The sequence below is a fragment of the Stenella coeruleoalba genome, assembly GCF_951394435.1.
Source record: "Stenella coeruleoalba genome assembly, chromosome: 4".
In the NCBI taxonomy this organism is placed as follows: Eukaryota; Metazoa; Chordata; class Mammalia; order Artiodactyla; family Delphinidae; genus Stenella; species Stenella coeruleoalba.
This window is the reverse complement of record NC_137149.1, coordinates 33655521-33673420: the sequence shown is the minus strand read 5'-3', so window position 1 is coordinate 33673420 and position 17900 is coordinate 33655521. Positions and strand designations below refer to the sequence as shown.

At 37.8% G+C, this 17900-nt stretch overlaps 1 protein-coding gene across 1 annotated transcript in view; it reads left to right on the top strand.

The window, feature by feature from the left end:
- Positions 1–17900, top strand: part of ARHGEF38 (Rho guanine nucleotide exchange factor 38) — a gene marked incomplete at its 3' end in the record, with an annotated part of 152975 nt that overhangs the window by 69261 nt on the left and 65814 nt on the right. Inside the window, exon 3 of the mRNA XM_079920519.1 lies at positions 8946–9069. Coding sequence (XP_079776645.1) covers positions 8946–9069 — 124 coding nt within the window. The remainder of the gene's footprint in view (positions 1–8945; positions 9070–17900) is intronic.

Here is a 17900-nt window from a genome sequence, read left to right as displayed (position 1 = left end):
ATGAATTCTAATAAAGGGTCCAAAATTGAGTCTAGACTTACTGCCAAAACACACCAAATAGAAATACTGAAGTCTTTTCTAGAAACAATTTCCAGAGAAGAGTTTGGTTGGTGGGAATCACCATGGTCCTCAAAAGCAATGCTATTTATTTTCTTCCTTCTTCTACAGTTGTTTTATATATGTCTGGAACATTAAAGTTCTGTGATTTTGATCATCAAATTAGAAGCTTAAAAATATATTTCCAAATTGAGGACAGGGTAGTAATATCCAGCTGAGGGTTTTTAATCCATTGGCTATTCGAAGAAAATCTTTGCAATTGCTGCTATAATTTACCAAGACTTGTTAAAAGCCTTAAGAAACATTAATAACTTTAGCTCAACTATTACAATTATTTCCTAATTTCATAAGTAAATAATCATAGGTGTGAACAGGTTTTAACCAGGAGAGCTGCTTTTAATAGTGAAAATGGCAATTTATCTAGATTTCAAATATTGAATGACTGGTTAATTAGACTACAGTATTTCCACATAATATTGACATTTAAAATGTTGCAACTGTGGAAAATTAATTACATGAGAAGATGTTCATGTTATGCTAAGTTAAAAAAACGAAAATTTTAAAACATTATTTGAAGTATATAAATCTGTTGTACAGATGCACACACACACACAGAGACCAACAATTAAGGAGGACATACCTCACAATATCAATGGTTATTTCTGTGTGGTACAATAATATGCAATTGTATTTTCTTTCTTTTACTTAGCTAGCTATCTTTAATTTTGTACAATAAACATGAACTACTTTTATGAAAATAGCTTTTTTTTTTTTTTGCGGTACGTGGGCCTCTCACTGTTGTAGCCTCTCCTGCTGCGGAGCACAGGCTCCGGACATGCAAGCTCAGCGGCCATGGCTCACGGACCCAGCTGCTCCGCGGCATGTGGGATCTTCCCGGACCAGGGCATGAACCCGTGTCCCCTGCATTTGCAGGCAGACTCTCAACCACTGCGCCACCAGGGAAGCCCAATAGCTTATTTTTTTTTAACAGTTTGTTTCTCAATTTCTTTTCAATGTCCACTTTTAAAGGTGTTTGTGGTTGGGGTCTGCACAATACCTAAGAATGTTTGGTGATTCCTGTCTGTGACTAGGTTTAGGGTGAGTGTCCCAAGGCTCATTAAGCAGAACACAGTAAACAGGGGTTTCCCAAGTGTAAATGAAAGGGGAAGTGGAGACTTTGTCAGCAGATCTTTGGTATACTAACAGCCAAACTGAGAACAACAGTTTGTTTCTGTGGATAAAATTAAGCAGAAAATTATCAAATATCCACTTAATGTGATATTCTGAACAACGAAATTAGGTGATTTTGATTTTTTTCTTTAAACCACTTTTGATCTCTCATACTTGTTATTCAGAGCCCAGTAAAGAACAAGAACGTTTATTGATGCTCCCACAGACAAAATAGATCATTTGAATTATAATGATTCAATTCAATTCAAACTGTCAAACTTTTATTGAGTGCTACGTGTGAGCCTTGCACTGTATTAGACACAGGGGGGTATTCAAATAACTCACAAAGACAATGTCCTGGAGGGACTCACAGTTTTTACATAAAGAGAGATAAATTAATAAATAACTCATATGTATAAAATAGGCTTCAATGTAAGCATTGGGTAATCACAGAAAGAGTCGTGGAAGCATAGCAGAGGGAGAGGTTCATTCCAACCAAGGGAGCAAGAAAGTTTTCTTAGAGGAAATGAGATTTTGGCTAGAAATAAAGAGAAGTGTATTAGTCCCCTGTTGGTTAGAGGTAACAAGTAAAATTCCAAGTAGCTTGAATTTTACCCAAAGCAATCTACAGATTCAATGCAATCCCAATCAAATTACCAATGTCATTCTTCACAGAACTAGAACAAAAAATTTCACAATTTGTATGGAAGCACAAAAGACCCCAAATAGCCAAGGACATCTTGAGAAAGAAAAACAAAGCTGGAGGAATCAGGCTCCCTGACTTCAGACTATACTACAAAGTTACAGTAATCAAGACAGTATGGTACTGGCACAAAAACAGAAACATAGATCAATGGAACAGCACAGGAATCCCAGAGATAAACCCACACACATATGGTCACCTTATTTTTGATAAAGGAGGCAAGAATATACATTGAAGAAAAGAGAGCCTCTTCAATAAGTGGTGCTGGGAATACTGGACAGCTACATGTAAAAGAATGAAATAAGAACACTCCCTACCATACACAAAAATAAACTCAAAATGGACTAAAGACCTAAATGTAAGGCCAGACACTATAAAACTCTTGGAGGAAAATATAGGCAGAACACTCTATGACATAAATCACAGCCAGATCCTTTTTGACCCACCTCCTAGAGAAATGGAAATAAAAACAAAAATAAACAAATGGGACCTAGTGAAACTTCAAAGCTTTTGCACAGCAAAGGAAACCGTAAAGCAGACAAAAAGACAACCCTCAGAATGGGAGAAAATATTTGCAAATGAAGCAACTGACAAAGGATTAATCTCAAAAATTTATAAGCAGCTCATGCAGCTCAATAGGAAAAAAACAAACAACCCAATCCAAAAATGGGCAGAAGACCTAAACAGACATTTCTCCAAAGAAGATATACAGATTGCCAACAAACACATGAGAGGATGCTCAACATCATTAATCATTTGAGAAATGCAAATCAAAACCACAATGAGGTATCACCTCACACCAGTCAGAATGGCTTTTTTTTTTTTTTTTTTTTTTTTTTTTTTTTTTGCGGTACGCGGGACTCTCACTGCTCTCACTGCGGGACTCTCCATTGCACAGCACAGGCTCTGGACGCGGAGGCTCAGCAGCCATGGCTCACGGGCCCAGCCACTCCATGCCATGTGGGATCTTCCCAGACTGGGGCACAAACCCGTGTCCCCTGCATCGGCAGGTGGACTCTCAACAACTGCACCACCAGGGAAGCCCCAGAATGGCTATCATCAAAAAATCTACACACAATAAATGCTGGAGAGGATGTGGAGAAAAGGGAACCCTCCTGCACTTTTAGTGGGAATGTAACTTGATACAGTCGATATGGAGAACAGTATGGAGGTTCCTTAAAAATCTACAAATAGAATTACCATACGAACCAGCAATCCCACTACTGGGCATATACCCTGAGAAAACCATAATTCAAGAAGAGTCATGTACCACAATGTTCACTGCAGTTCTATTTACAATAGCCAGGACATGGAAGCAACCTAAGTGTCCACTGACAGATGAATGAATAAAGAAGATGTGGCACATATATACAATGGAATACTACCCAGCCATAAAAATAAATGGAATTGAGTTATTTGTAGTGCAGTGGATGGACCTAGAGACAGTCATAGAGAGTGAAGTAAGTCAGAGAGAGAAAGACAAATACCATATGCTAACATATATGGAATTCCATATATGGAATCTAAAAAAAAAAAAATGGTTCTGTAGAACCTAGGGGCAGGACAGGAATAAAGATGCAGACGTAGAGAATGGACTTGAGGACACAGGGAAGGGGAAGGATAAGCTGGGACAAAGTGAGAGAGTAGCATGGACATATATACACTACCAAATGTAAAATAGATAGGTAGTGGGAAGCAGCCACACAGCACAGTGAGATCAGCTCAGTGCTTTGTGTCCACCTAGAGGTGTGGGATAGGGAAGATGGGAGGGAGATGCAAGAAGGAGGACATATGGAGATATATCTATATGTAGAGCTGATTCACTTTGTTATGAAGCAGAAACTAACACAGCATTGTAAAACAGTTATACTCCAATAAAGATGTTAAAAAAAAAAGACATACAGAGGGCCAAGAGGCACATGAAGAGATGCTCAACATCACTAATTATTAGAGAAATGCAAATCAAAACTACAGTGAGGTATCACCTCACACTGGTCAGAATGGCCATTATCAAAAAATCTAGAAACAATAAATGCTAGAAAGGGTGTGGTGAAAAGGGAACCCTCCTGCACTGTTGGTGGGAATGTAAATTGATACAACCACTATGGAGAACAGTATGGAGGTTCCTTAAAAAACTAAAAATAGAACTAGCATATGACCCAGCAATCCCACTACTGGGCATATACCCTGAGAAAACCATAATTCAAAAAGTGACATGTACCACAATGTTCATTGCAGCACTATTTACAATAGCCAGGAGATGGAAGCAACCTAAGTGTCCATCAACAGATGAATGGATAAAGAAGATGTGGCACATATATACAATGGAATATTACTCAGCCATAAAAAGAAACGAAACTGAGTTATTTGTAATGAGGTGGATGGACCTAGAGTCTGTCATACAGAGTGAAGTAAGTCAGAAGGAGAAAAATGAATACCGTATGTTAACACATATATATGGAATCTAAAAAAAAAAAAAAGGTACTGATGAGCCTAGTGGCAGGGCAGGAATAAAGACGTAGACATAGAGAATGAACTTGATGACACGGAGGGGAGGGGGAAGCTGGAGCAAAGTGAGAGTAGCATTGACATATATACACTACCAAATGTAAAATACATAGCTAGTGGTAAGCAGCTGCATATCACAGGGAGATCAGCGCGGTGCTTTGCGAGGACCTAGAGGAGTGGGTTAGGGAGGGTGGGAGGGAGGCTCAAGGGGGAGGGGATATGGGGATTTATGTGTGCATGTGGCTGATTCCCTTTGTTGTGAGACAGAGGTTAGCACAGTATTGTGAAGCAGTTATACTCCAATAAAGATCTATAAAATAAAATAAAATACATTATGGTAAAAAAGAAAAAGAAAAGGCCATTTATTACCTTCTGTAATAAGGATGTCTTGCTTTAGGCAAGGTAGACCCAGGAGCTCACATGACGATGTCAGACTTAGCTTTCCTCTCTGTGTTGACCTAACTACAGTCAAGCTCTCTACAAAGATGACTGTTGAAGACAGAAATTTACATATTTAGGGCTGACAATCCAGGCCCTTTTGTTTGCCAACAACCATTTTTAAAAATCAGTGAAGCTTCTCATTTGCTATGCTTTGGCACCTGTCATCCTAGACCAATTGCTGTGGCCAGCAGGTCACATGCCCAACACTGGAGGGAGTAGGGAGGGGTCAGGCACCATGAATGACAATTCCCCCAGATCAGGTAGAGCTGGGGAGCTGTGGCTTCTCCCAAAAAAGCAACAGAAAGGACAGAAAGATGGGCAAAACTACTGGACAGATACTACAATTACCATTTTCCATTTCAGATAGGTAGAATGTTTTAAGTTATTTGGGGGCAAAGCATTTGTAAGCAAAGGGAAGAGCTTGGGCTGGGATGTGAATGCAGGAAAATGCAACAAAAGCTTTTGAAAACAGTGAGTATAAGGCGCTGGTGGTAACAGAATAATTCGATACCAATGATTACAGTCTCTGAATTGATAAAATTTTATAGGTGTGTTTTCTTTTACTTAGACATTTATGCCTTGGGAGTTTTGTATACATACAACTGTACGATCAGCAATTATTTAAATGCAATGGAAACTTGCGATTTGAAGTATATCCTGTGAATACTTTTGTGAAGCAAAGAATTAAATTGTCACCCAAAATACTGACCTTTAATTTTTCTGTTTTGTACTTTCAAATTATTATATATTGACTTTGCTTAGAATAATCTATACTTAAAAGAAATCTTTTTACAAAAAAATGAATTTATTTTCATTTAAAATATAACTCAACCTAAGCTGAGTATTGCCCATTTCTAGTAAATAATTAATAAATGTATGTAAAGGCTTCCTTGAATTTACATCAATAGTTAGAAAATCATCTACCAGTTTTAAAATCCTATTTGGATGAGACATTTGTTCCTTGGCATATCAGTGACTAAATGTGAATTCAGTTCATGATTCACAGAATCCCCATGGGCCTGTGGTGATACGGGTGATTGAAACCAGGCCAACTGATGTTTTAATCCTTTCTGTCCTTCAGAAAGAAAAGAAATCAAAACCTATGTTTTTGTTATTTAGTATTTGTTGCATTGCGCTAAGATTATAGATAGAATACAGAATTAGATCCTTGCTAAATGAATTTAAAATATAAATTAGACAACTATACAGTATTCTGACCTTGAGAAATAAATCGTAGAACTGACAACCTAGCGAAAAACTCAGGAACACACTAAAAAATCCAAACAAAGATGGCAAAGTATTCTATTATTAGTTATTGCTGGTAATGGACTATGACATAGGACTAAACGGTCAGTTTCCAGCTCCAGCTCTGTCTTGACCTTCATAATTTGGGGCATGGTACCTCTCTTCACTCTGCATGAGTTTCCCTATCTTCAAACGGGTTCATATTTTACAGAGAAGATGGAATTGTATATGATATAATAAATATGAAGCACTGTAAGTTCCTCAGAATGAAGATTCCACAACAAAATGAAATAATAATAGGGTATACTATATGAACTACTCGCTTACAAAGCCAGTAAATTAGGGATGAAATTTTATACTTTAGAAGGATTCATTTCAAAATATGATTTTAAAAAAATATCAAACTAGCACATCTAAAATAAATCAATCTAGAAAAATTTGACTCATACAAAACTTTTGTAAAACATATTTTGCACTATGCAAAGTTATGCCTTTGTGATTTAATTAATACCCAATACATAAAGAAAATAATGTGTTAAATCAGTGGTGCTCAGAGATATGTGGCATTTGAGCCATTTAAAATTATGATAAACAAAAAGAGCCATATAACTGTTATCTGCCTTTTAGATATTTTGTATCTATAATACTAAACATACTTACTCATACAGAAATTAGAAGTCTTGAAAATCCATAGACTTTAGGCAGAAGAGCCATGTGTGCCCTATCCTGTTCGAATGAGTGCTTAACAAAGAAACATTTTGTGAGATACTGGGTTAAAGACCCTAAGAGCTAATAATGATTTCATTATTACTAATGAAATATGAATATATAGATAATTTCAGAATACATTTAAAAAACTGAACAAAAAAGTTGTGTAGTCCTATAAATAAACCCACTACATACAATCACACAGAATTTGATTACAAATAAAGTTCGGAGTTTTCTTGAGAACCAGACGGATGACAGGAAGGTGAGGAATTTCCCAAGATGGTTGAAGGACATATATCCAGCCAGACTATATTGCATAGGAAACAACTGACACAGTCACAAAATTTTAAACAAGGTACAATGTGACATATTGCTTCCATGTTGAATAACAGAACACCCCGATCAAAATGATAGCCATGTCCAGTATTGGGAACGACCTCAAGAATGGGGTCAATGTCAAAAAAGGACGGGATAAAAAAATAACGAGCAGCCTGCCTCCGCCCTGTGGTGCTCCAAGGACAATGGTGCTTCAAGGACAAAGGACAACGGTTACGAAATCCCTGTGCCCGCCTGGGCGACGCCCACCTGGGCAACGGGACCTGTCCCAAATAAGGAAAGGCATATGTCCTGTCCCACTCCAACCCTATAGAAGGAAAGTATATGTGCCTCGACCAATCAGTCGAAATTTTCACCTCGGACCATTCTTCTGTTTTCTGGCTATAAAAAGTGATCAATAGCACATGTTCGGGCTGGACTCTCCCAGACTACTAGGAAGTCGGCCCGCTGTTCCAGCAGCGACCCTTCCCTCTAATAAATTCTATCTTCTTTACATTTTGCCTTATGTGTGGAAATTCTTTTCCAAGCATTCGGACCACAACACTCCCCCACTCCTAAATAGACCGAGCTGAGAGCCTAAAAAAAAGAAGCTGCAGTTGTTGGCCTTCAGCTCTAGAATTCTTCCAGGTCTGTCTCTTATCCTATATACCTTGTGCCCAACTTCCCTTAATTTCTTGGTTCCTTTTTTCTGATCTTTAGCTGAACTCCCTGTCTCTCTCTCACCCCTAATTTTGCCAACCTCGTTTTGGACCAGTAACTCTGCTTTTCATCTCTGAAGCTTCTCCATGACGATTATTGATGACGTGGTTACCCACCTACGACCTCATGCACAATAAGTCATGAATAAAAGGCACCTGCTCATATCCCCTGTGGCAACCCAGTGGAGCCTGGACCAAGCTGTTCATGACCCACTAGACACTGTTTGATTATGAAAGGAGATCTGACTTATACTCAGGAGAAAGAGTTTGAGTGAGATCCAGCAAAATCTGGGCACATAGCTCATCATACTCTTCTTGGATGGCTTCGGATCATTGGCCAACCCTCTACAAATCATCCAATGCCTGTGACAGGTTTGGTCTCTACTACAATTCCTGGTACCTAGAAGGACTTCAGGAATTATTTAGTGAAGATGGGTGAATGAATAAGTTATTATAAACACCAGCTATAAGATCTAGGAATGATTACACTGATTTTTGAGGGTATGCATCAAGTTATCAAATATGATGTATCTTTAATTAGTAGAATACGTTTGGTGAAGATTTCCATTCACATTTCTTTCAGAAAAAAACAAAGCAGGAAACAACTCAGCAAATCTACTTGTCATCACTTTGAGAACATCTGTGGTTTTAAAACAGCTTTGAAAATAGTCACTTACATAGAGTAGGTTCTGACTTCTGCTGTATAAGCAGTAAGGCATTCTAAATGCACATGCACTAGTACATACCCTCATAGAGGGCGGTTAATAAAATACCAATTAGGGAGCCCAAATCTTCTTCACACTGTGGTTCTTACAGGAATATGTAGATGTACACTCAACTCATTAAAACTTAGTCAAAATAAAGAAAAAGAGGGAGGTAACAACAGATGCACCATCCAACTTCTTGCATGAAAAAGTGCACATTTCCTCTGGAAATCCCAAATAAGAATGTTTACAGAAACGGTTGATGGAAACAGCATGGGCTGGCATATAAAACGCTTACGGTTTAGCAGGAGAAAACATCCTAAATACTGTGCATCTCTCTCCATCAGCTGGTGCTCAGTGTTTGTGTTTCTTCAGATTGATCAGCTGGACGTGGATAGCTTGTTTAGCAACATTGAATCGGTGCATCGGATATCAGCCAAGCTGCTGTCATTGTTGGAAGAGGCCACGACAGACGTGGAACCGGCCATGCAAGTAATCGGTATGTTTATTCTCTTCTTGAGTTCTCCAATACGACAGGAAATAATATTTTAATGGCCTCCCGTTGCTTTGGTTTTATGTTTCTGACTCACCAAGCTTCCCAGGAGATATATAAATGCTAAACCCATCTTCAGGCTCATTGTAATTATACAAACTCTGTATTTATTTTCAGATGAGTTTATACCCATTTGCTGAAGTCCCTCAGTAGCACTAAGCACACCATTTGCTTTTTAATTTTCAATCTTTCAAGCTCTTGGCCTTCCAGATGTTCTCTCATTTGCTTTTATGGCTAACACTTGATTCTTAAAGAATTAAACATTTAAATACTTTAATAGCTTTACTGATTTTAGTCACAATGTCTCTTATTCATCTTATGATTAGGAATCCATTGATTTTTGGATTGTAATTTGTTTTGCATGGAAAGTTTATACGATCGTTCAAACACTTAACAACTACTTTTTCCATGTTTTTCCTTTTTTCTCTGTATTATTTGCTTTCCAAATATGTTTCTAGACAGTCATAGATTATTTTCTCACTCTGAAAAGATTTTGAAAAAAATATAAAGAAATTACTGGAAAAGTGTTGGGTCAAACTTTTGTTCTCTCCATTTTCTCCATTCATTGGCCATTTATTTATTTATTCACCCAGTGAATATCTGGGTATGTGCGATGATTCTTGGGAGCTTCAAAAGGAATACTGTGTTCTGAACTTGAAGGCAGCTGCCTCAACCAAGATATCACAGACACAGTGCCATGGAGGCTAAGAATTCTTTAAAATGTGTTGTCATCATTTTTCTATTTCACACATAATACGCAATATATGCTCATTACAAAGTATTAAAACAGTTCTGGAGTACACAGCATCTAATTCACCCCTCCAATGTGACTAACATCCCCTTAAGTAACCACTGTTATCGGTTTGATGTGGATCCTTTCTTTGAGACGCACAGAGACACAAACACACATTTACACCTTATATCTTTATTCATCCTCATTACATATTTGTTTGTTAATGGGAATCAGAGTATAAAAATGGCATGAAATTGATTTTGTTTCATATTGAAGGAAGACCCAAAGTTTAATAAGCAAAGCTGATCTTATACAAAGGTGAAACAACCTGGCTATTTGTAGTATTTTACATGCCCAAAGGCCAGCCCACTCAAAGAGATTCTCCCACTGACAGGTTTAAGTTCAGTCATTTCTTATGATTATGTACTAAATGTTTGTGTTCCCCTTAAATTCATATGTTAAAGCTCTAACACCTGACATGATGGTATTAGGAGGTGAGACCTTAGGGAGGTACTTTTTATTTAGATGAAGTCATGAAGGGGTTGATCCATGATGGAATTAGTGTCCTTATAAAGAGAGAAAGAGATACCAGAGTTCCCTCTCCACCATGTAAGGACTCAGGAAGGCAGCTGTCTGCAAGCCGGGAAGGAAGTCCTCACCAGGAACTGAATCTGCTAGCACCTTGATCTTGGACTTCCCAGTCTCCAGAACTGTGATAAATAAATGTCTGTTGCTTAAGCCACTCAATCTATGTTATTTTGTTATGATAGCTCAAGCTGACTTATATAGTTTCCAAAAAATTGCAAAAATAATTTCTAAAGGAAGGACTCTTCATTATCACTCTAGTGTGGATTCATTGGCCATTCATTTATTTATTCACTCAGTGAATAGTTATCAAGCAGCAGCGTGTGCAATAATTAAGATGTTGTGTGACATTACTAGGGATTAAAAGATGAAAGAGATCACGTTTCCTCCAAAAGTTTGCAAATAGCCTCTTTTTTTTTTTTTTTTTAATTTATTTATTTGGCTGCTCGGGTCTTAGTTGCGGGATGCAGGATCTTTAGTTGCAGCATGTGGGATCTAGTTCCCCGACCAGGGATCAAACCCATGTCCCCTGCGTTGGGAGCATGGAGTCTTAACCACTGGACCACGAGGGAAGTCCTGCAAATAGCCTCTTGAATTGAAGACACTTGTTTAATACATCATCAGAGTATTTTCTACACTACTGCAGAACTTCAGGGGATAAAGAGACTACTTCTAGATGGGGAATCAGAGAAGAATTCTTAAAGGTGTTACTTGGGCTTAAAGTGTAGGTCAGATTTCAGCAAGTGAGGTTCAGATTGGGAAGACTAAGTAGAAGTAACAGCATGAACAAAACCATGGACAGGAAGTGCCAAGCGTTTAGGAAATGGTGAGTGACCAAGTCAAGCTGGAGTGAAGGACTCATGTAAGGGAGGAGTGAGAAATGAATCTGTAAGTATAGAATAGGGACAGACCATACCTGGAATCCAAGTTTGGAAATTACTCTGCAGGTAATGAGAAGCCATTAAAAAATTTTTCAGCAAGGAGGTAATGAGACACAAAAGTTTTTGGAGAAAGGAAACTATGGAAGGTATGAAGAGAATGAGTGGAAGGAGAAAATGAGTAAATATGTTATTATAGATAATTTAGCCATGTGGTAACAAGCATCTAGGCTGAGGTGGATAAAATGAGAATAAAAAATGGGGTCAGACTCAAGAGAAACGTAGAAAAAAGCACAAACAAAATGTAGGGGTTGGTTGTATTTGCTGGAGTCAAAAGCAATTCCAGGTTTAAGGAGTCACGTATCCTGATTTGCCTAGAACATTCTGGTTTTAGCCTATTCACGCATTCAGTCCAGTTTAGCATTTGTCCTGGATTTTCTCCTTTTTAGAGGAGGATCATTATTAATAGTTGCATCACAAGAGATTTGGTAAGACCTCTATATCGTACTTCAATTTCTGACATGGCCTCTCTTAGCAGAGAGTAAGAGGCAGGTTCAATTGCCAGAGTTCTCACATGGTAACCTCTGAAAGAGAGCCCATCTCTCCTTTCCCAACCTTTCCAGTCTCAACAGTACTTACATCTTCCTTAGAAGTACGGCATACAGGGTACTGGCTGATAAAATGATGACTTTGGGCTTGAGCAGGTAGCAACAGCTAGTTGCTTCCTGTTTTGATGGTGGTGGGAGATGTATTTGATGCTACAAATCCTGCTGTCCACAGTACAGCAGCTAGTTATGTTATGACCCATGCTGGGTGGCCCATGCCATGACCAGTGGGAGGCAGGAAGCCACAAGGGTGACAGTCAATGGGTTTAGTGGGACATGTAGGGAATTAAAGATTAAGTGCAAGTGAAATACATGTGGGAAGTGGAGGCTGAACTGTCCTGCTACAGAGTATGTGGATGCTGTTGCTACAGCAGTTTGGTTATTTATTGTATGATATAACCCTATCACCTTTTTATTGTCTGGTTATGCTTATCTTATTTTGCAATAAACTCTTTCAAAAGTAAGGGTTTAATGTATGCACATTTAATAAAAATTAAGTATTGATTTTTTATTTCTCAAGAAAGTTGGTCAACATATAACACACAAAATACCATTCACAGGGGGTCATTAATGCTGTCATTGACCCATAAGACAATCAGAAGACAGAAATCTGCGGAAGAAGTAGCAACATCTACCTCAAAAGTTAGTCATTATTCTTAAAAAACCATGCTCATTATTTTAAAACATACAGTAGTCCCTCTGTATCCACAGGGATCGGTTCTAGGACCTTCTTGGGTACCAAAATCCTCGGATACTCAAGTCCCTTATATAAAATGGTGAGGTATTTGCATATAATCTATGCAAACCTCCCGTATACTTTAAATCATCTATAGATTACTTATAATACCTAACACAATGTAAACGCTATATAAATAGTTGCTGGTGCCTGAAAATTCAAGTTTTGCCTTTTGGAACTTTCTGGATTTTTTTTTTCTGAATATTTTCTATCTGAGGTTGGTTGAATCCATGGATTGGAAACCTGTGGATATGGAGGACCGATTGTACTTGGCATTTGGCATTTGCTGTCCATGCTTTTGTTCATGCTGCTACTTCCACTTGGAACCTTCTTCCCAACATGAACCTACTTGTTGAAATCTGACCTATATCTTTAAGCCCAAGTACATATCATTCCATGCAGCATGGCTTCACTTGTGTCAAATGACAGTTAACCTAAGTTAATTTCTCTCATTTTTAATTCCAAGTTTCCTTGGGCCTGTGAGCAATGGCTATTAATGAGTTGACACCATTAGCAGAAGATTTTGCAAACAGTTAAATTATGACAGTTTTATAATAGTGTGAGCAGATGAATTAAACAGAAAATCAATTAATTCCAATTCTGAGTCAAAATGTTTAATCCAATTCACAGAATCAAAGAAAAGCTTTTGGAAGTTTATTGTGTCAAAGGTGAATTTTCTGACTGTATTGTAAATGCTACTATAACTTTAAAAATTAAATTTATGAATGCAAATTATAATATGAATACATATTTTCGTGGAGCATCACAGTAAAAGAATGCTTTTACTAAAGTGACAAATCTATGGAGCAGAAATGTGCTTGGGATTGACTGTGGTACATATGTAATAACACCGTGATATTCTATTAATTCAAATGTACTCAAAATCCACACATAGTTTTACATATACAAAACTTAGAGTGAACTGTATATCATATTTAGAGGATATGCACACTTTTTTTGGTGTTGGTCACTAATCAGCTTTTAGAAATTGCATTTTGCTCAAAATCAGCTAGAAGTCTTTAGTTAAGATATTCAACAAACAGACAGAAAAGTAACTTCAGCTTTTTAGTCTTTATAATTGCAATTATTGAAAACAAAACTGCAGATGGGAAGACACTGAAATTTATCCCTATGAAAACAAGGAATTTGCTAAAAAATAATTAAACAATGAGAGTTCATATTGTGTAAAAGATTTAATTTTGAAATTTTTAAATTGTATTTTGGAAGACTTGACTTATGTAAGGACGCTTTAGACAGAGCTCCTGTTTAATAGGATAAAGTTATACCCTGTACCAGATTTTACAATATTTGGAAAAATATTCAAAAATCATAAATAGAAACAACTTATTTGATGAGCTTTATTTTGTAAAAAGAAAGAAAGGAAAAATCAAAATGGAGGCAAGAAGACAATAGCTTTGAAAATATTTAAGCTCAAATATTTATACATTTTAATATAGAGAGATATATAATCAGAATTTTAATATCTTCCATTTGGTAGAATTTTCTCTGAGCTTATTAGGTGTCTCTGTCCTAGGAGGAGAGTATTTTCACAATTAAAAGTATTATGGTTTATATATTTGAGCAGCCAAATAAATAATGCTAGTATTGGATTTTAGCCCATAGAATAAGATAGAGTCCATACAGATATAAATAAATGAGGAGAAAGGAAAGCTCTTCCTTACAGTAAATTTCAATGAATAAATATAGAAGAAAATAGAAAATTACCATTAGGTGAACAATATAGTCATAATTGTTACAGAAGAATCCACTGATTGATGCTAGATTTAGTGGATGAAAGTTTGATGAGAAATTTATTTTCATAGTTTCAAAGTGTCTCCTAAGTAAGCTTTAACCTCAAAGGGAAAGATGGTAACTTTTCAGTGAGAAACCAGGCAAAGACTACCTTAACCAAGTGAGTGATGAAGATCAGTAGTATCAGGAAATAACACACATTAACATCATGAACCTTGTGATACAATGCACTGAGGGGGACACATCTTACCTGTGGTACTTTTGTCCAAAATATGTGCTCTTGTGTCCAGTCATGAGAAAACCTTAGACAGCAGCAAACTCAAGTGAGGGACACTCAACAAAATAACTGACCAACACTGTTGTAAAATGCCAAGGTCATTAAAGACAAGGCAAGACTGAGGAACTCTTAACGACTGCAGAAGACTAAGGAGGAGTAACAAATAAATGCAAGTGGGAGCCTGAGTAGATTCTAGAACAGTAAAAGAACATTAGTGTCAAAATGCAAGCAAGGTGTTCAGTTTAGTTAGTAGTATTACAGCAAGTTCATTTCCTTTTGCTGACAATTGTCCTATGGTGATGTAAGATGTTAACACTGGGGAAGACGAGTGAAGGATATTTGGAAACTATTGGTGCTATTTTTGCAACTTTCTTATAAGCAAAAATTAATCTAAAACATTTAAATTATTACGGCTTGCAGAGAAAACGCAATTGAAGGTGCTCACAATTTCAAGTTTCTAATTATAAATTGCAATATTGAGGAAGACTGTAGAAAATTTATGGAAAAAATTAAGCCAGCAAGGCCATATTTGAAAAAGTTGGAGGCATATTTTAATTTCCCTACCCTTTATATCTGGCCTAGCCTCATGACTTGCTTTGAGCAATAAAATGTAGCAAAATGTTGTTCTACAACAGCCTTGTGACAGACACTCTCTGCTCAGGGAGAGAGAAAGCTCAAACTACCCAGTCATCCCAAACAACACAGTCAAGGCCTTGGACACGCGAGTAAGGCCCTCCTCAGCCAGCTGGCCTCATGCTACAGACTACAAACGTATCAATAAAACCCCTTTAACACCACATGGAGACAAAGTATCCCAGCTGTGCTCTACTCAAATTATCAACCTGGAGAATCGTGAGCAAATAAACAGTGTTGTTTTAAGCCTTTAAGGTTTTTTTGGAGGGGGGATGTTTTGTTTTGTTTTTTTCTGTAGCAATAGCTAACTAATACGGATTCACAGAGAAGAGATTAATTACTTCAACTCAGATGATGAAGAAAAACTTGATTTGGAAGGTGACTTTTGAACTTGGACTTGAAAGATTTTAAAAGGTGGAGATTTGAGCAAAAGACTTCCCAAATGACAAATGGCACAGAGGCCTCAAGACAGGAGAGTGTGGGAAGCTCTTATAAAGGAAAGCAATTCAATGTGGCTGGAGCATAGTGACAAGGGGGTATATCCATGACCCATACAGGGTAGCCGTATCAATGGAGTTCACTGGCAATTTTCCATCACTAAATCGTTCATCTTACATTTCATAAGGTAAACTGATTTGGGGTAAGATTGCCAAAATCATGTTGCCACAAAATGAAAAGCACAGGTGTTCCATTTTTTCGTCCTTAGATGGCACAAATGAGTTTGTGATTCACAGTTCTAGTGCCAATGGGGAAACTTTCCTGATACCTAGATCAGCCAGGAGGAGAATTTTACTCAATAAAAACCTTGGGGTTTGGTCGAGGCTCAAGTTTAAGCACAGAGGCATATGTCTGAGAGCTCTGGGGAATTGTCTAGACTATCATGCCAAGATAGAAACTGGATTTTAAAATCTTGATTTAGGCAGGCTGCCTAGATAGGAAATGGGTTTTAAGACATTAGAGATGGGAGTGTGAGAAGTGGCTCTTGTTTCCACTTAAACTGAAGATCATTTTGTAACAATAGAATAGTGAGAAAGAACAAAACAAGTAAGATGACACTGTAGAGTTTAAGAGCACACAGGCTTCAGTCTCAGGTTGATTTAGTGTACATCCTGGTTCATCGGCTGTTAAACGTGTGATCTTAGGCAAGTTACAAAGCCTCACTGAACTTCAGTTCCTCATCTTGAAATCTGAGGCAATAATACGTACCCCACAGAGCATTTATGAAGATTAAATAAAATCATGTATAAATGATGATAGCCAGTGCCCATCCCTAGTATCCAACACATGGTATTACTAACTTATTATCCTGATAATATTAAATGTACCCATCCATTATCAAACTTGGATTTCTTATGTATGTAATAATTGAATAACATGTGAATTTTTTTAGAGGTCCTGATCATGTTTTTCAAACAAATCAGGTTCACGGACGTGTGTGGTTTCTAGGTGTTCCCGATGTGTGTGCATCTTGATGATTCATCTATCTAATATGGTGACATGTTTTCTCTTATGGAAGGTGATTTGAGATATCAAGTATCATCTCCACATTTGACAAAGTGAACAGCAATTGCAGTAGACGGCCCTCAATGGACCCTGCCTCCTGGCATTCATGCTGCCACGTAGTCTAGTCCCATAATGACTCTGGACTGGCCCTGACACTCACCAAATAATACAACGTAGTGGAAGAAACACTGTGCCAGTGACTGGGCCTAAGCCTTAAGAAAGCCGGACATTTTTACTTTTTTTGATTTGGGGAGCCTGCCATTTAAGAAATCCAGCTACTCTGCTGGAATATCACATGGAAAGAGATTAGACCTGAGACCACCTAGTGAGAAAGTGGTCCCTCCGTCCCAGCCTACGAGCTGAGCCAGCCTTCTAGCTGTCCCTTCCAAGGCACCAGACTAGGGAATGAGCCATCTCAGACCGTTCAGCCAGTTAAGCCCTGAATGACTGCAGCCCCAGCAAACATCAAGCACAGCAGAACCACTGAGGTGATACCAACCAACCCACCGAATCATGAGAGAAAATCAAAATGGTTGTTGTTATAACGCACTAAATTTTAGGGTGGTTTGTTACATAGTGATAGAGAACTAAAATGGGGCTTGTGTCCTCCTCTAGGCATTTGCAACAATGTTACAATGTTTCAAAGTATTTTAAAAAGACTGAGTTATGAATATGTTTAAGTCTACTTTACCTGCTTACCTCACACACACTGTGAAGAGAACCAGAACAGGAAGAAGCTTAAGGTACAGAAATTAGTTTCTCACATGCTTTTTCCTCAGGGTGAGTTTATCCTTGGAGACAAAGACAATTTAGAGCTTTCTGTTCCTTGAAGGTGGAGTGGGTGATGCACTGTTGTTCTGTGGCAGTCCTTTGTTCTCCTAAAGCAGTGTCTCTTGTATGTCCCTGAAGCAGGAATCTGTGCCTTTAGTGGTGATTTTGTGAAAAGAGATTGTGAAAAGAGATTAGTCACTGACAATTATGCCATGTGGGAGATGCCACAAAGTAGCTCACCTGAATCACTGTTCTAGTATTGTTATATTGTACACACGTGTGTGTGTGTGTGTGTGTGTGTGTG